Below are 20,761 nucleotides of genomic sequence, written 5' to 3' on the forward strand. Positions count from 1 at the left end.
ACGAATTCATAGCAATAAATGTACAGAGAAAAATGACCCAGCTTACCAAGAAGTTGGAGTATGAACGCCAATATCCATTTGCAAATTCTTAGGTATATATTAATGGATAATGATATAGGATATATGTTCTTCCATCTTACATACAATGCTACTGGGAATATTTCGTCCATTAAGCTTTCTTTACTGATAGAGCAGTGCATGCAGAAGGGAGAAAAACGTTCTGAATTCATTTTATATTGTACATCTGAATTCCCTCCCCTGTAGTATCTTATTTATATAATTATTATGCAATACAGTTACCTTTAGGTCAAAACCAGAAATTCAGTTTTTCAGTTAATATGAGTTATCCCTTTCATATCCGTATTTTGTTCGTGTGATTTACTGTTAATATACGCAAAATGTTACAGTTCTTACATGAACTTATTTTGTAAATCAAACATAGCTCCAGATATGTTTTAAAGACCGTTTTACATTGAATACGGTACAGCATGTACTTTCGAGTACCACATAAGCTCATATGAATTTGTGTGGTCTATTTCAAAAGTTAAGCCTTAAAACTTAAAATGGAACTGCTACATAAACGGGACGCACTGGTTTCAAATTCATCATAACAAAAGGATATCAGTCAATCTAACTTAGGTTATAATTAAATCGAACTTGACACCCCTCACCCCCCACGCCCCCCCCCCCCCCAACCTACTCCCCCCCCACCCCGCCACCCATTATTTTACTTGTCGTATAGATGGAATATGACCGATTTCGAATTACATGTTGTACTTTTGTGATGCTTCATACACTTTATCTTTTGTTATCTGTTCAAATGAACTGGTAGATTTTAAAGCTGCAACATCACGCAGTGGCTAGCGTTTTTAAGACCACGGAAGCCTCAGTATACAAAGTCCAATCCTATTTTGGCAAAAATGGGTGAGGATGACCCAAAAATAAAATGATTCTAAAATCCATGTCTTATTTTTTTTTTTTTTTTTTGCGATGAGCGAAAGATAGTTGTCTCGATGGCGGTTCCGCGTATGTGCGTGCGTCCGTCCGACCGGACTTAATTTGCCCGGGCTGTATCTTGACAGTTTATGTGTCTGTAATCCGTTTGTCGAAAAAAACAATAAAATAATGTTTGTTATTTTCCAAAGTTAATTTAATCAACGTCGTCCAGGAGCTTGCTGACTCATTCGGATTGACCTCGGATTGCATCCTTGCGTGACGGAAGTAAATAAAGGCGGTTTTGTTTGAAAGTTGAAATTCTGATTTTGTTCGCGTGAAATCGTTTATTTCTATCGATCTACAAAGTTGTACAAGATGTCAATTGTGACGTGGTAAGTTCCTAAGAACTGTAAACAAAACCCATTAATGTTTATTATGATTACTTCGAAAAATGTCAGCTGTCAAAAAATGCAGAAAAATGCAATATGTATTAAAATCATTATTATTAAAAATTCCGCTGATTGATGCGCATTCTCAAGAAAAAAAACCAATTTCCGCCCTCCCCTACCCCCAGTTCCATCCCTTCCAACACCTGTACTCCAAAATTCTTTATTTACAAAAAAAAACCACAGACTAAATTAGAAATTGACAGTAATAGCATACATTCTTGCATTACAGAATGATTTATTGTTTTATTCTATACATTTTTCGTTGACTTTATTAAGGTATATACATATTGAATTTGAATCCTTGTCCGGCATGAATAAAAAATATGTGTATAAAATTATATAAGTAAAAAACTGACTTAATTTTTTTTATCTAAAAACTCAAAACTACATACAAGCTTAAATTGACAGTTGTAGTTCAGTGGTAGAATGCATCTTCTAGAAGCCGGATGCGATCTTGGTTCGACTCCCAGCGGTGGTAAGCTCTATGTGCAGTTTAGGGCATTATACAATCTCTTTTATTAGATCTATAGTATGCTTAAATTGCATATTAACCATGGCAATAATATTGGGAATCCATGTCTTATAAAACATTTAGATGATTATAATTATTATGATTTATTACCAAGGCAGCTCAAGAAATCAAAGGGACTAATATCCCAATTTTATCCAAGATAAATGTTTGTTAGGGTAACAACAGTAACATGACCACATTTCCTATGTCCTTTTTATTTTTCTAATAATTTAATGCAGTATTTTATTACCAAATTTTATATATACTAGTATAAAAAATGATGACAATCCTTATGAATTTTTTTTTCTCAAACAAAAAGTTATGCAGTTGAGATGTGGCAGTTAAATTTCATGTGTTAGGTTACCCGAAACAAACATGTTTCCTCTAAATATAAAAAAAATACAAGAAGTCATATTGTACAAGATTTTTACAATCTAATTACAGAATTTACAAAAAAACTGATTGCCTTCTGCTGTTGCTTTGCGCCATTTCATATTATGTTTTAAGCCTGCGCATGAACGATGTGACCAACCATCAGAACTGTCACACTGAATCCAGTCCTGTTCTTCGACCCCTTTAATATATTTTGTTGGTTTTAAACAAATTAAACAGTCATCACCTTTCTTCTCCTCCTCCTCCCCCTCCTCTCCCGCCTGTTCCACAAGTTCACCTTCACCTTTTTTTCTTGTACCTTGACAATCACCAGCAGTTCCAACTTGTGTTCCTGAAGTGCCTGGTTGTGGTGAACCAGGTGTATCTCCATAAATTTGAACAGTGTCAGATCCTAAAGAGGACACTTTTTCTGGCCTTGCTTCAGTATCACTGTCTGATTCTAAATCACGATTTTGCTTCCTTTTTCGTTTACGTTTTGACTTTGTTTGCGACTTATCTGTACATTCTGTGGCCTTATCTACTTCTTTGCTTACCTTACCTTTACCTTTCCCAGCTGGTTTAGATAACTGAATCTGTTTTCTGTGTGACATTTTCTTTTCCACATTGAAACTTTCCAAAATATCTTTGCGGTACTGATTGAGCATGACCATTAAGTGCTGTTTTATGATTTTTTTATATATTATTTCACAATGTGATTCCAGAGTATCATTGCTGTAGGAACTATAACAGTTTTGCTTGACTCCGTTATAAAACTTTTCTCTAATTTCCTCCTGTTTAATAACTTCATTTAGTACTTGTTCAAATACATTTTCCCCAAATTTATTCAAATATTAATCACTTAACATTATCAAACAAAGTTCTGTTACAGCTTTGAAAAAATCAAAGAGTAAATCTGAAATGTTAGTCAGAGATCTATTTTTAGATGTTTGTCGGCGTTGAGTATCAAGCAGCGAATCTGGTTGATTTGTGGTTGTTAGTAAATATTGTTCATTTACCTTTAGTTCTGACAAAAGGTCAACACAGATCACAGCATCTTCATAAGCAGCAATACTCTTGGAATCAGTTTTATACATATTTGACATTTTTTCTGCAAGTACTTGTAATGCACCTTTGCAATACAATAACCACCAATGTACCTGATTCTAGCCATGGATGCATTTGTCACTGTGCGTTTTGATATAGGCCTGTTTGAAATAGTGAGCAAATCCACTTTTTTTTCAGTAAATATTTTCTAATTGAATTTGAAATATTAAAACAAATATGCAAGTGTTCTTCAGTAAATACTGATATGTCAAAGAATGAAAGGCAATTCAATCTAAATTCAACACTGGTGTGGTACAAGTGCACTTTGTGGTAAAATTCACTTTGTTTGCTAGCTGGCATTTTGTTGACCTCCACTGCTTCTTGCTGAGGTTCCAAGAAGCTCTTTAATTTTAAGTATTCATTTTGCACAAACCTCTTAACTTTATTTTTGTCCAAATCCTCTAAAATTTTATTTGTATTGAAGTGGTGTGTTGTCACAACATGCTGGCAATGAATACTTTCAATTATATTTTCAATATTCAGGTCTTCTGGTAATTCAATATTATCGTTTTGATTTTGTAGTTCACCAATCTGTCGAATATCCTTGTCAAATTCATCATCAAATTCTTCATTGTCAGTAGCATCATCATATTCAGCATCATCTATTGCAACCATTTCTGGGACAGTGATCGTCAGTTTCTGAGGTTGACTTGACCTTAAAGAAAATAGACATGTAAGCTTTAAAAAAGCATGTGTCTTTAAATATTGAAATGTTAAAATCATATGCCAAATAAAGCTGTTTGACTCTGATTTTGCAGTTTCACAATATTTTTAGAGTTTCATTATTTCAAGCATAATTATATAACAAAACAATAAAAATAGTCATATTACCTATCTTACTTATCAAAAATATAATAGTATAACAACAAAAAAACATCTCTCTATCCAACTTTGTTGCTTTTGAGACAAACAGCTTTTTTAAATCTGCACTTTCACAGATTGACTGTTGTTAGCCTTTGTTTTAATTTCTGTCTCTGAATCAGATAATTTTTGAATCAATGCCTTCAATCCAGTTATATGAGATACTCACAAAAGGACTGGGTCAGTATTCATGAAACATCTAAAATCATTTCTTAAAGCTGCACTCTCACAGATTGAACATTTTTACAACTTTTTTTTATTTTTTGTCTTAGTCAATTTTTGAGAAAATCCATTGAAACCAGTTAAATATGACTACTGACAAAAAATCAGATCGCAGATTTATAGATTTAAGTTCAAAAATTGATGTTTTATGCATTTTTCCTAAACCGTTAGTAACGGTTTAGGCCAATAAACATAAATATTCGAACGGAAATATGAAAATCTACGATCTGATTTCTGGTCAGCAATCTTATATTATTGGTTTTCAGATATTTACGCAAAAATTTGCTCTATCCAAGACAAAAAATAAAAAAGTTTTAAAAATGGTAAACCTGTGAGAGTGCAGCTTTAAGTCTAATTCCTAAAATGTTCATAGTCGAAGAATAGTACAAGCATCTTTAACAAAAATGTTTGTAGAAAACTGTGGTCAAAGTTGTCAAAACTGTCAATCTGTGAAGGTGCAGCTTTAAGGCTTACTTACAAGAAGCATCAATCTGATCTGACTCTGATAAAAAAACGGGTAGGTAACACTATTTAGTACAGAAAGTTCTCAATAATTGGTATTGTCCCTTGCTTGAAATCCTACAACTAACAGATATTATGAAAGTTAAACAATATCAATATAGATGCTGTTAATTATTTACAGGAATTATAAAATATTATTATTTCTTTATAGGTTGTTGTCCAGAGTGTCAGAAGATGAGTCTAAAAGTGTACAGGTCAATGAATTGTACAATGCATTTAATTTTGAGATGAAGGAAAGTCGGGTTGAAATCACTTACACTAAAAGACTGTTCATTGAGCACATTCTGAAAATGTTCCCCAGTGCTAACAAAATAAGAAAAAAATCGAAATCAACAATCACAGTATATGAAGGACTCTGTCTAAAACAGCTGGACGAATCAGACTTGAGCAATATTACCCCAAGAGCATACACAACACAGGAATTGAGGGAAAATCTACCCAATTCAGTCTTAAACATTGTTACAAATAAGAATAGTGTACAGTTCTCCATTGGAACAAATCAGTACTGTGATGGAAATGAAATAATGAAGAAAGTAACATTGTTTTGTGATGGAGCATGGTCACTTCATGTCAGTGGAACTGAAATAAACCTTGATTCCATATTTACTAGCAACAAATTTATTTCAACAAAAGAAGGTATTGAAATTGTTGTAAAAGCAGCATCTGTGGTTAGACTTTGTGAAGGAGTAAAGGTGACAATGTCAGTGATAATAAGTCGCTTTAATGTACTTAATAGATGGCACAATAAAGATAGAGAAGGTAGACGTCTGCATTCAGTGGTGTGCAACAGAGTGGTTCCAATGACATACATATCCCAAACTTGCAGGAAATGTTTAAAAATGACTTTTAATACTAAACCACATAGTGACCATGAAAACCCCAAAACTGAAAAAGAAAATATCCCACTCGCAAACATAGATCAGAATAATAATGAAAAAAGCAATCAATAAGAAAACAAGTAACAAGAGAGGATATTCAAGCTTTAATCCCAAATGCAAAAGATGAAATGGTTGAGATGTTATTAAATCAAGCTGAAAATGCCTCAAAGCACCCAAAAGGCAGAAGATGGAGCAAAAACATCATGATTTTTTGCCTACAGTGGTACTGCAAAAGCCCTCAGTCATATGAAAGTGTAAGGGAAAGTGGATACTTATTACTTCCATCTAGAAGTATTTTGATTCATTATAAAACAAAGGTTAAGCAGAGTTTTGGTTTTGATGAAGATTTGTTTCGGTGGATGTATAAAGAGGCGGTACGGAGAGAATTATGCGAAGAAGGATATATGGGTGGTTTAATTATTGATGAAATGGCATTTCAAGCAGATATTGAAATCACAAAATCAGGAGATGTTATTGAGCTAGTAGGGCTGACTGATGTAGGAGAAGAGGGAAACTTATCCTATAAGTTGAGGAAGGGAAAAAATGAGAGAACAATAGGGACACATGCACTTCAGCTTGTTTTTTAGGGGTGACAGGGTTTAGATTCCCTATAGCACACTTCATTTCAGATGGAGTACAAGCTCCTGAATTATATTCGCTGTTTTGGGAAGCTGTGGACAAATTACAAATGTATGGGTTTAAGACATTGTATACATGTTTATATGGTGCCCAGAGTAACAGGTCTTTCATGAAAATTAATATTGGACAATGTCCTGAAAGTTTCAGGTGTGAAAGCCCATGTAGTTTTTCAAGTATGGTTTTTATGATGGATTTTTCCCATGTTGTCAAAAAAATCCGGAATAACATCATAAAAAGTGGAGTTTCAGAAAAAAGTACTCGGAATTTAGTACTCAACAGTGGAAATTTAGTCCAATGGCAAATGTTTGTTGACTGTTATAAATGGGACAAGGCAAATGCCTTACAATTACACAGGAAACTGACAAATGAACATATGTTCCCTTCTAACCAGTCAAAAATGAGGAATCACCTTGCCGAAGATGTTTTAGATTCTGAGATGTTGAATCTTTTCCTGCAATATCAACAGTATCTAGGAGAAAAAGGTTCTGTGTTAGATGGAGTAATTGAACTTCTTAAACAAACATCGAAATTAATTCAAATTTTCCGAGATATGAGGCCAATAAAAGCTGTAGATGACCAAAGATTGTCTGAACTTTCAGAAATTGGAAAATGGTTTAATGACTGGGAAAAAAATGCCATGAACAAAAAATCTCTCTCTGCTAAAAATCGTTCAAAATGTATTTTGTCGCATCAAGCACATGAAGATATTCAGTCATGTATTGTTGGTTTCATTGAACTGTGCCAAATTCTGCTGACTCAATCAAATAAAGTGTACATTACTCCAGGACTGATAAACTCTGATGTTGTGAAAACACATTTAATCAACAACGTTCCACTTACAATGGTGCTAATACAAATCCATGTGCATTGCAGTACAGACGATCACTCAACAGCATAGTTCTAGGTCAAAATATGGTCTCTCAGAAGGGGAATGCAGGGAAAAATCGTATGGCAGCCATGCCTTACAACTGTATTTTGAAGAGCGAGCCCAGAAAGCGATCCTTGCAAGACCTATCGATGCACAGACCCATCAAAGTCATATGAATGTAGCAACCCTCCAGCCGCAATGGTATGTACACAATATTTTCATTGCTTACATAATTAAAAATTAAATCTAGACAACCCAGACAGGGCAAGACAGACAGACAAAAAGAGAGCCAGACACAAACAAGCCGGATAGACAGAGAGACAAAAGACAGGTATAAAGATATACATGCCAGGGGCATATCCAGGAATTGAAAGTTAGAGTGGCATGACTTAGGGCTCAACCTTTTGACCTTCATCCCTCCCTCAGAGTCGAAGTTTAAATGGTTTTAAATGTTGGCTGGGAGGTTTGCAGGTATTAGTCAGGCAACATACTAACCTTTTAGCTTGACAACAGCTCTTGTCCTGTAGACATGGTGAATTTGTGATGTTTAGCAGAAAGTGCTTTACTTCTGAAGGTTGTGAAATGCAGACACTTGGTTCGAAGTTAACAACTCTCACACCTTCTGAATTGCGACATCTTCCCAAGGCTACCCCAAACTGTCCTGGTTTGAAGATACCTTTACAGTTTACTTCGACCCTAAAATGAATTTTTACATGGTTTTTTGTAGTACATTTAGCAATTTTAGCAAATGAAAATTAGATATTCCTTCAGTTGAGTCGAGAAATGCATCTGTTTAATAAAAAAAAATCACAGAACTGCATATAAGTGGACTTGGATTTTATGCACATACTGTTATCAGGGTTCTAAATAGGTTTAACTTGAAAATAGTTGATCAGCTAAGGGTCCAAAAAGGTGCTATTAATTTTATTTTTGCAAATTTTGGCCGGTGGCCGATTCTTAACCTTGTGTTATCATCACCATAACTACCTGTCCAGTGTCATTCCTTGGGACTTGTGTATACTAATTGCAAAAGCAAGTTTGAGTGGATACTGTTCCCTGACTGCTACATCCATATTCTTCAGTGGACTGAAAACTGAAAAAAATACAATGACATACTAAGTCACATAAGATTTGTGTTTTAAATAAATAATTTTATTTTTCAACAGTTGTATCTTGAATAAGTTATCTGTAATGTTAACTTTTGGTTGCCCATTTTTTTTTTTTTAAAGTATGTACAAATATTTAAAAACTTTCATTTTTTTTAAAGAAAGAAATTTAACAAACTTACCTGTACATTTTAATTTTTTAATTGGGACTTCATTACCAGCAAACTTGACAACAGGGCCATCCTCAGTGATGCCAGTGACATATCCTTGCAGGCCATTTACAAGCTTGTCTGTAAGGTTGCGCATTAGTATCACTGGCACACCAATTTTCAGCCATAACACTTATGGAACTGTCATTTTGTCCAGATACCGCTTCTCTCCAGTGTCAGTTGCAATAAACTCATACATTTGGCCGGGCTGTTCAATTATGCTTTTTCTATTAAAATCATCTACCAATTCATTCGTGGAAAATAACATGGGTGTAACGATTGACACTTTTTCTGGCAATGGCCGGTTCAAACTTCTTATAAAAGTTACAGTATGAGGACTCTCATTTCCCATTGAACATTCTTCAATTGCCTTGATAAGGTCAGTTTCTTTTTGGCGAATAACTTCTTTAAGTGCAATTTGATGGGGAAACATTTCATTGAAAATCTTCGAAGAAAAACAATAATCACCATCATCCCCACACATTGTATTAGGTACGGGTGGCAACTGTCTGAAATCACCAGCCAAGACCTGGTCAATGTCTTTACTCTGATGTAACCAAGACTGGAATGTTAGTATAACTGAATATAACAGTGGTAGCTTTAAATCACTAACCGTGAAATTATGCGTAGATGTACATTGTGACCTTGAGCGAAAAGGAAGTGCATACATGTAAACTTAAGTTCAGAAATTGATGTTTTATGCATTTTTCGTAAACCGTTAGTAACGGTTTAAGCCATAAAACATTAACTTTCGAACGTAAATAGGAAATCTACGATCTGATTTTTTGTCAGCAATCTTATATCATTGGTTTGCAGATACTTACGCAAAAATTTGTTTTTCCAAGACAAAAAATAAAAAAAAGTTGTAAAAATGGTTTATCTGTGAGACTACAGCTTTAAGGACAGGAAATAATAAAATTATGGATTTGTTATCTTTAACACATCTGAACAGAAACCGAGACATCTGAGTTATTAAGGCGCTATCAAAGATATGAGACCCAATCGTGATACTGATTAAGCAAAATAAAATTCCTCTTAAATTTAATTTAAATACAATCTGAGTAATATAACACTAATCAACACTAAAAATGAAGGAACATTGAAAAATTTGAGTGTATTTGTTTACAAAGCTTTTCACATTATGTCAAATAGACATTTTGTAACAGTCTAGTATTATAGCCATTGTAATAAAATTTATTAGTTAATATGTTACCGCACAAGTACATATTAATTGTATTTGTCACCATTGTGCACATTATGCTATTACTACGACCTTCTGGTTTATTATAAATAAAAATTGAAAAACTATAACGCCATATCAAATTGAGTAAATGTGTTAAGCGTCACCAGGTTAGTTAGTTTTGGCCTCCGAAACCCAATTAATAAAAATCAAATCATAGTGATGTACATTAGTTTGCTGAATGAGGGATACAATGCATACTCTTTACTTAAAGTTGCACCCCCACAGATTGTCTGTTTTGACAACTTTATTTTTTTTGTACTGGAATGAACTATTTTTTTGCGTAAATTTCCTGAAACTATAATGTGCTATAAGAATCCTGAATAAACATTAGATCGCAGTTCTTTATATTTATAGTCGAAAATTGATATTTAATTGCTAAAAACGTTAATAACGCTTTAGGAAAATTGAAGTTTTCGGCCGTTTTTCGAGCATTTGAGATATACTAGTGTGAGTTATCTTATATGACCGAATTAAAATTTGGCATTGATGCCAAAATAAGCTGATTCTTGAGATAAAAACTAAAACATATCTAAACAATCAATATGTAAGAGTGCAGCTTTGAAACCGGGGTCCAATTTCTCGAGTCCCTTGTAACAGGATTAAGCTAAGCTCCCCATTATTGTTTTGTTCTAATTTATGTTATGTTCTTAAAATTATTTGGAATTTAAAAGGAAATAACATTATAATGCACCAGTCATTTGTAACCACGGCTGCCAGATCCGGGGAATAGCGGGGACTTTGACGTTCGGTCCAGCCAAGCCCGGGTAAAAACCCCGCCCTGCAGAGACGAACTGCTAGTAAAATCCCCGCCAAAGGCCCCAACACCCCAGGGACCCTGGGTAAGGCCCATTCCCCGCTATTTTTTGCGCGAAGACAAAACCATCGCATTCAACCGGCATTGCGGGGCCACCCGAAAGGTAAAAAACACGGTCATTTCCCTAGCTATCCCCGATATATCCCCGGACCTGGGAAGCGTGGTTACATTGAATGGTGCATAATCATCACGGTGAACGCATTTTTATTAAATGCAATCAAGATTAGGTAAGACATTTTCACGAACAATTAGAGCCTGGTAAGCTTGTTGCTCACAAACCATTAGGGCCTGGTAAGCTTGTTGATCATAAACCATTGTTGCTCACGAACCATTAGAGCCTGGTAAGCTTGTTGCTCACGAACCATTAGGGCCTGGTAAGCTTGTTGCTCACGAACCATTAGGGCCTGGTAAGCTTGTTGCTCACGAACCGTTAGGGCCTGGTAAACTTGTTGCTCACGAACCATTAGGGCCTGGTTAGCTTGTTGCTCACGAACCGTTAGGGCCTGGTAAGCTTGTTGCTCACGAACCATTAGAGCCTGGTAAGCTTGTTGCTCACGAACCATTAGAGACTGGTAAGCTTGTTGCTCACGAACCATTAGAGCCTGGTAAGCTTGTTGCTCACGAACCATTAGAGCCTGCTAAGCTTGTTGCTCACGAACCATTAGAGCCTGGTAAGCTTGTTGCTCACGAACCATTAGGGCCTGGTAAGCTTGTTGATCATGAACCATTGTTGCTCACGAACCATTAGAGCCTGGTAAGCTTGTTGCTCACGAACCATTAGGGCCTGGTAAGCTTGTTGCTCACGAACCATTAGGGGCTGGTAAGCTTGTTGCTCACGAACCGTTAGGGCATGGTAAGCTTGTTGCTCACGAACCATTAGGGCCTGGTTAGCTTGTTGCTCACGAACCGTTAGGGCCTGGTAAGCTTGTTGCTCACGAACCATTAGAGCCTGGTAAGCTTGTTGCTCACGAACCATTAGAGCCTGCTAAGCTTGTTGCTCACGAACCATTAGAGCCTGGTAAGCTTGTTGCTCACGAACCATTAGAGCCTGCTAAGCTTGTTGCTCACGAACCATTAGAGCCTGGTAAGCTTGTTGCTCACGAACCATTAGAGCCTGCTAAGCTTGTTGCTCACGAACCATTAGGGCCTGGTAAGCTTGTTGCTCACGAACCATTAGAGCCTGGTAAGCTTGTTGCTCACAAACCATTAGAACCTGGTTAGCTTGTTGCTCACGAACAATGAGAGCCTGGTAAGCTTGTTGCTCACGAAACATTAGAACCTGGTTAGCTTGTTGCTCACGAACAATGAGAGCCTGGTAAGCTTGTTGCTCACGAACCATTAGAGCCTGGTTAGCTTGTTGCTCACGAACAATGAGAGCCTGGTAAGTACATTTTGAACTTGAGGTGACACATATAACCAACTCGACGTGGCACAATTACTTAGCTAAAAGGACCCACCTTGTTCCAAAGGCAGCTATCAGTGTCACGATAGAGTAGACGGTTTGTCCATAAGAAACACAAAGCACCGTATTACACACACGATTTTATATCTTATCATTCCTGAACATAACCTAGTAGAACTTAAAACTTCTGTTATCAACGACATATTAACTAGGTGAACTTTACCAATCCTTTGTTTCATATTAAGTTAGTGGACACGTGTGGCAAATGAGGACAGGACGCTAGTCATAAACAAGTCAATGGCATGGAGTTTACACAATTCGGTCAATTATTAACAAGAGTAGAGTATGCATTGTTTAGCTTTCTAATGAGATATGATAAGCTTGGATAAAAATGTTAAAAATCTTTATTTCAATTCGAGAACTTTATTCAAGTGATTTTTATACTCACATTGCATAAACCTGAATAATTTGGTATATTTAATATATATTTATTTGTCGTACGTTCCTGAATACTAGTAAGCCAAGTGGCTGGTCTGGAGACACTCAAGTCAGATTTCAAAACGTAGCTGAACTATGTGAACTTGTCCCCAACGTGTACCAAGTAAAATGAACTGAACACTAAAGGGACCAAGCTGAGGTTGATTTTAACATTTAACATTGCTATTAAAGTTTGATGACATCAATGCTTTAGCGGAAAGAAAATGCTCAGAATTTCTGTTTAAAATATACATATTATTACTTTAAAGGCAAAACAATATTGTAACAGTATAATTACTGTATAATAATAAAACGCAATAGAAGTTCATACATTTGAATAGCAAATTATTACATTGCCTTTCTATCAATGAGCGACGCAAAAATGAAAATTATGAGTGTTTTTGAACGATATCCATCCAAACGAAAAGTATTTAGAACAGGTATTTCAGGAATCTTGAACATTTGCTATTCATGCTATTGTACGTACATGTTATACCTACTCACATGATATATGTTTCATTGCAATAAAGACTATTGGCTTCAGGTTTTTATATACGAAATTAAATACATACGCGTTTGGTTAATCGCTTCCCGACGGTCATTGGGCAATTTGGTGGGTAAATTCAATCGTGAGCAATCGGCTTCACAGTAAGTGTTCTGTCTTTTGTCAATATTCATCACAAAAAAACACATTTACTGTAAATAAATTTGTTAAAAATACCCTTTGTCACATTCACACATCGCAATTGTTTATTGAATTCAGGCAAAACTATATCTAAATATTCTTGTTGTTTCAAATATTGGTTCACTTTGCTTTCAGTGTGGTCAAGATACAAGAATTGTTATTTAACGTCGGATATATTATAACAATAATACAATGAAAAATACAGGCCAGTAGTCGAGAATTCAAAAATAATCCCTCTTTAGTGGCACAAGGCAAGGATGAACTATATTCTATAGGACAACAATAAACAATAGACACAAATATATTAACATCACATACACAAATACAAACACTAAAAACAAACTAACACTAATAAACAAATACAACCACCACAAACAAACTAACACTATATACACAAATACAAGCACCACAAACAAACTAACACTATATACACATATACAAGCACCACAAACAAACTAACACTATATACACATATACAAGCACCACAAACAAACTAACACTATATACAAAAATACAAGCACCACAAACAAACTAACACCATATACAAAAATACAAGCACCACAAACAAACTAACACCATATACAAAAATACAAGCACCACAAACAAACTACAACCATATACACAAACACAAGCACCACAAACAAACTAACACTATATACACATATACAAGCACCACAAACAAACTAACACTATATACACATATACAAGCACCACAAACAAACTAACACCATATACACAAACACAAGCACCACAAACAAACTAACACTATATACAAAAATACAAGCACCACAAACAAACTAACACCATATACAAAAATACAAGCACCACAAACAAACTACAACTATATACACAAACACAAGCACCACAAACAAACTAACACTATATACACATATACAAGCACCACAAACAAACTAACACTATATACAAAAATACAAGCACCACAAACAAACTACAACCATATACACATATACAAGCACCACAAACAAACTAACACTATATACACATATACAAGCACCACAAACAAACTAACACTATATACACATATACAAGCACCACAAACAAACTAACACCATATACACAAATACAAGCACCACAAACAAACTAACACTATATACACATATACAAGCACCACAAACAAACTACAACCATATACACATATACAAGCACCACAAACAAACTAACACTATATACAAAAATACAAGCACCACAAACAAACTACAACCATATACACATATACAAGCACCACAAACAAACTAACACTATATACACATATACAAGCACCACAAACAAACTAACACTATATACACAAATACAAGCACCACAAACAAACTAACACCATATACACAAATACAAGCACCACAAACAAACTAACACTATAAACAAAAATACAAGCACCACAAACAAACTACAACCATATACACAAATACAAGCACCACAAACAAACTAACACTATATACACATATACAAGCACCACAAACAAACTAACACTATATACACATATACAAGCACCACAAACAAACTAACACTATATACACATATACAAGCACCACAAACAAACTAACACTATATACACAAATACAAGCACCACAAACAAACTACAACCATATACACATATACAAGCACCACAAACAAACTAACACTATATACACAAAAAACAAGCACCACAAAAAAACTTACGTAATATACACAAACACAATCACCACAAACATACATACCACGACAAAATTAAACAATAATTTAAACCAAAATAATACCATCAGTGAATGTCAAATGACACCGCTTGGAGTGGACGTGGTCAAGCATTTATTGTCCACTTATAAGAGGTTTCGCCCAGATAAAGGGGTCACAATTGAATCCTTCAGATAACCTTCGTGTTGTTACGGTAGAAAATGAAACGATGTCCAATACTGGTCATTGCAGAATCGTATATTTGTAGCCCAATTTAAAGCGCTCTTTCGGCGAACATAAACACCATTTACTACGTCAAAAGGCTACATGTACTTAAACCAATCAGAAAACGGGAGAGTCGCTAATGGAAATGTGTAAACAATATCTGCGATGCAAAAATCACAAATAGTAATGATATTCCTACCATAATCGCCAACGATAACTGCGACACCTTTGTTGCAGACATCCTGAGTGGTGTCCACAAGCAGAGTATGGAGGTCAACGAAGCTGGTGCCTTCCATCTTAAACGTTATGCTGACAGACGCAAGATATCTGGAATATGACAATTCCAGCCAAGGGGTTGTGGCTAAACTGCCAACATTCTACGAAGCCAAATCGAGTTTATACAGTTTATCATATGAAAAATATAATTAATGGTACATATCCTCAAAATAAATATACCAGCGTAAGTAATAACAGTTTTAAAGTTTTGTTGATTATTTGACTTTTTTTCTTTTATATTGCAGACAACGGTCTAAGAATAGTGCAGTTCTGCCAAAGACAAGGGCGGATGGCACATTGGAAGGGGTGTGGGCAGAGACGCTAGCAGGGGAGCCATTTTTCATCGCAACCGACGGTTATGTAGATTGAATGCTCATATCCGTCACCTGACAACCAGACTCAGCTGTCTACAGCCGAGACCTGTTATGTGGACGGTACCTTCTACTCTTCGCTGACACTCTTTTACCAACTCTACACCATCCACGCCATAATCGACGGGTATATCAGTCATCTAGTGTATGGACTACTTCCAAATAAACAACAGACAATGCACACCATATTCTTCGATCTCATTCAGAATTTCGTCAGTGAACATTACACTTCCTCTGTACACATAAACAATAATAATTGACTTCTAAACAGCATCGTGATGCTACAATGCATGGATGTTTCTTTCTCTTCACACAGTGTATGTGGAAGAAGTACAGTCATGTGGTCTTGCCGCTGACTTCAGGAAGAACGAAGCCGTGAAGAGGCTTGTGCAACGTGCTTCGGCACTGCCAATTGCCCCATTGGATGTGTTGAAGATGTGTGGTTTCCGGCTCTTGAAAAATAGTTCAATGACTACGATGGTGTCTCGATTTAAGGACTATGTGACTGAGCAGTGAATAGGGGGAGACTGCAGAGCCTATATTTTAGATTGAGAATGATACTTCAGAGTGGTGATTGTTTAATACTGAGTGATGCAATTAATATTATGTTGCAATAGTAAGAAATACTTTAAATTCAGTCAAATACCTGCACTGAGGGAGTAACAAAATCATAAACATCTCAGAAATTAAATATTTTCGGTTGAACTAGAACTTTGCAGTCTTCCGGCCTGATGATATATGCATTCTTTGAATAAAATGGCAATTTTCCAATCCGAAATCTTGCCTCTTTGTATTGACTTGTATAAGAAAATTAATTAGTAGTGTATAACTTAATACCAGTTATTTTCGTCTTTTCGATGAACTTGTTGTGACTCTACAAGCCTTTGGTGGAATGAAATTGTGATCGTTAGAGTTGATACAGGCCACCCATACGTTCAATTTGACCGTGACATTTTGTTAGCGCCTAATTATGGCTGTGTACAGGTTGTGTAATGGTGGTGATGACAAAGTTTTAAAGACATTGATGTTTCTATTTTTAGAATTGAAAGTCGTAGACAGTATCGGAAACGATCGATTAATTTCGATAGCATTTCGATCGCATTTTTAGATCGATCAAGTTGTTCGACACTTTTCGATTCACTTTTCGAGTCTTTTCGATCAATTATTTGATCGATATATTTTTCTGAGTATAAAAGGGCTGCGAATTTTCAGTTCAGGGTTCAGACATTTTTTGCCATTAGTGAGAACCCCAACAATAGATCGTATAACTTGCCTTTAACAATATGATGATGTAATTTAGAAAGCCGAATCATGCATATGTAAAACTGCAATCCTACAGTCGACACTCGCATTCGTAAAATGAACATTTGCAGTCCAACAAGTCCAGGTTTACAAAAGTCAATTGACAAGTTCAGAATTACAAGGATAGATGATTTCGCCTATACCTTATATGGTAAATGTCACCGAAAGAAACGAAGGTGAATGGTCGGAGCTAACGAATCAGATTTTCTTTCGTTTATTTCCGTCGAATCAAGCAAAGGAGATAACATCTTCGCCTACCTCCTGTAAATTCCCGGTTGTAAGTCCGAGTACTCTCTCTTTATTTCACAATAAAAACTAAAATTAACTTAATCTTTTATTTTATTTTGACGATCAATGTTTCTAAATGGGTTATAAATTACCATATTATTTAGTCAATTGCAGTTGGGTGTATCTGAGCTGGGCTCACGGACCCAGATTTATACTGCCATTGACATTTGTTTTTTACTTATATACCCAAGCAAGCAAAAATTGTTCATTTATTTTATTTACAAGTGGACCATGGGCGGGTCGTTCAGTGTGTGGGGGTGGGGTGGGGGGCTGTAGGGCCTGTGTCCCCCCCCCCCAGTTGGCCCGCAAGTAAACTTAAAGTTTAATTTTTTTGTCAATATTTCTCAGAAAAAAATACTTAATTACGCCATAATGCACCAATTCAGACTAAAAATATTTGAAATATTCTAGGGGGAGTACCCCTAAACCCCACTTCCCACATGTTAAACATATTAATGTCATGCCCACTCGAGGGATCATGTCCAAAAAGTTGTGCCCCTAAGTCACGCCCCTCTAACGCAAGTCCCTGTTCAAAACCTGCTCCAGCAAACCCACAAAACATTTGATGGACATCATGATGATATCCACCTAGTTTTGTCTGATGTTATACATTTACTATCTTAATAAGCATGTATGGTGTAAACGTGTAATTTCAATACATCATTGAATCAAAATATCCATGTGGATAGAAGAACAGCCCTCGAAACCACTTGTGTCCCCCAGTTATGAATTACGGGATATGCCACTGTGAACCATAACAATCAAGTGGGGGATTTCAAGAACAGAAAAAAATAGATATCGTGAGTCTTAGATTAGAAAAACAAACGCGCGATTTTTCCCCTCCAAAAGGGCTAGGTCCGCTTCACCTAAATGTGAAAAAGGCCCTGATTGTTGAGTGTGGGTGGGGTATAAAAGGTAGCAGCAAGTAATAATTGTTTATTAGCAAAAATTGACTTCATCATTAAAATACTTTATTAATTACCTATAAAAATAATATTCGTTACAGTATAATGTACGAGTTATATGAAGTTGTAATCTAAGTGTATTGTATCCATACAGTTCCAGCTACCAGGTAAGAAACCTCTGGGGCATCTTAGTGAATAATTTCAACTTAATGAAAATTTAGATTTTTTTCTTCGTAAATTCTAAATTATCTTATATTACTTGCAATCTTAAACATTGCAAAAAGGCAAGAAAGTGTCCTCTAATGGTAGAATTTAAAATAGTGTTTATAGTAATTTAAAGCTGCACTCTCACAGATTGACAGTTTTGATAACCTTTTTTTGTCCCAGACTCGGCTGATTTGGGCAGCAATGCTTTCTATACAAATAATAAGATTACTCACACTAAAACAGATCTATATTGTTTGGAAAACTGCCGACATTTTTCATTTTTCTTAAAACGTTACTGTAGTATCACTTTTAGCCATAAAACATCAATTTGCGAACGTAAAACTGAAAAACTGTATCTGATCTTTTGTCAGCAGTCTTATACCACTGGTATCCAGACATTTACGCAGAAATTGGATAATTCCAAAACAAAAAATAAAAAAAAGTTGCCAACACGGTCAATCTGTGAGAGTGCAGCTTTCAAAGAAAAATAAGACAATGGGACTTTTCATTCTTGAAGTATAATTCAATGCTAATGACTTACATTTTGTTGTGTTTGAGTCAAGTATCATTTTGCATACATCTCATTTCATGTCATATGTGCGTATTAATTACTATTATATAGACAAAAACATGTTGTAATATCATGTATTATTTTATTCGACATGAAATAATTTATAATCCATCCCGTTTCCAAATTCATTGTTGAATAGATGCAACGAGAATAAAACTCCAATTGGTACAATGAAAAATGAAAATGTGCAGTGTCAAATGTAAACATACAACCGATGAGTTGGCGGTTGTAAAATGTAAATTGGTAAATCATCAATGTTACAAACCTAAAATACACACATACACGTCTGGACTTTTGGCAACGAATAGCCTCCATATATGTCTACGCTGTAATTCGAGGAGGTTTTGTCCGATCATATCACCAAATTTGAGGCAGATAATCTCGGCCATGTTCAATAATAAGCAATGTCGTATCAGTCATGCCAGAGTTGTGTGTGTGAATTGCATAAATACACAAACTTAAAACAAAACAAAACATTATTACGACGGGCATATCTTATGACAGTTCGCCACTTTTGTTTATGTTTGATCCTAGCAGCTTTAACTCACTAGAAGGTCAGAAAAGCAACTACTGCTTCAAAGTTGTTGTTTTTTCCAAAAGCTAAGATTAGAAATGTTCCATTTACAATTTTCATTTTGACAAGATTGGTGGAAAAACAATGATCGAAAACTTAGTTGCTACGTTCGGAGTGTTTTTAAGTGAGTAGGATACCATTTCTGGCATGCGCAACCTATAGATTGTAGCATCGGTCAAAGATGGTAAAAATAGCATGCTTTATATACGTTTATTAGCAATTAGCCTTTATTGAAACTAGGTTTCCGCGAATCAGAGGGTGTCGCATGTTGGAGACGCTCATATGTTTTCTAATTAAGGTCATCATGATTTTGACCTACTGGCCCTCAAATCGATAGGCACCATCTACTGTCCATATGACTAATGCGTATACCAAGTTCAAAGAGCATACACGTAGTCGTCCGGGGACGACGACGCCAGGCGAAGTAACCCGTATGTTTCAGCCATACTTGGCAGGTTCAGGAATTATATTTCCATCTATAAATTTTGCAGCGATCGAAATTCATCTTGTAATTAGAAAAACTGATTAAATTAATGTGTTTTGTATTTTATTTATACAGATACATTTCATAATTAATTGCACATGTTTATTGTTATATACATATATACAAACACGTAAATTAGCAAAAAAAAACACATCTTAAACGAGTCCAATGTCAGTAAAATAGGGAAAATAGAGCAATTGCCTGCACTGTCCAACATATAGATCTAATATTTTGTAAAATGATGTGGCCACTTTACTTTTTTAACAATTATGTAAAAAAAATATTTATAATGTTGTAAAGAAAACTGTTTCCTAAAAGTATACTATGTTCAAGGGGTGTTACACTTATCAATACAATGAAAACTATAAACGTCTGTATGTGTCAGCTGATCAAGTTATGAAAACGTGTTAAGAGTATGACGTCACTGATGATGTCACTTGGCTGTTACGTCACGCGATCTCGCTCCAAGCACCTGCTTCGTGAGTTCTTCGAATGCCTAAAAAAACATAATGAAAATAATTAAATCAGTGATTTTTGAATTACTATGATATACATTTTAAACTGCAACTTCAAACCATGTTATGGATAAGGT

At 35.4% G+C, this 20,761-nt stretch overlaps 1 protein-coding gene and 1 pseudogene across 4 annotated transcripts in view; both read right to left on the bottom strand.

The window, feature by feature from the left end:
• Window positions 1-2,330: 2,330 nt before the first annotated feature.
• On the bottom strand, window positions 2,331-11,363 carry LOC128245956 (uncharacterized; annotated as a pseudogene).
• Window positions 11,364-19,229: 7,866 nt separating this feature from the next.
• Window positions 19,230-20,761, bottom strand: part of LOC128203048 (uncharacterized) — a 59,594-nt gene continuing 58,062 nt past the window's right edge. For 2 of the 4 annotated variants that reach the window (XM_052904298.1, XM_052904297.1), the window contains exon 12: window positions 19,230-20,665. In XM_052904298.1, coding sequence (XP_052760258.1) covers window positions 20,603-20,665 — 63 coding nt within the window. In that variant the 3' untranslated portion in view covers window positions 19,230-20,602. The remainder of the gene's footprint in view (window positions 20,666-20,761) is intronic. The other 2 variants (XM_052904299.1, XM_052904300.1) reach the window with 1 other exon arrangement.

This window comes from Mya arenaria, chromosome 9, assembly GCF_026914265.1.
Source record: "Mya arenaria isolate MELC-2E11 chromosome 9, ASM2691426v1".
Lineage (NCBI taxonomy): Eukaryota > Metazoa > Mollusca > Bivalvia > Myida > Myidae > Mya > Mya arenaria.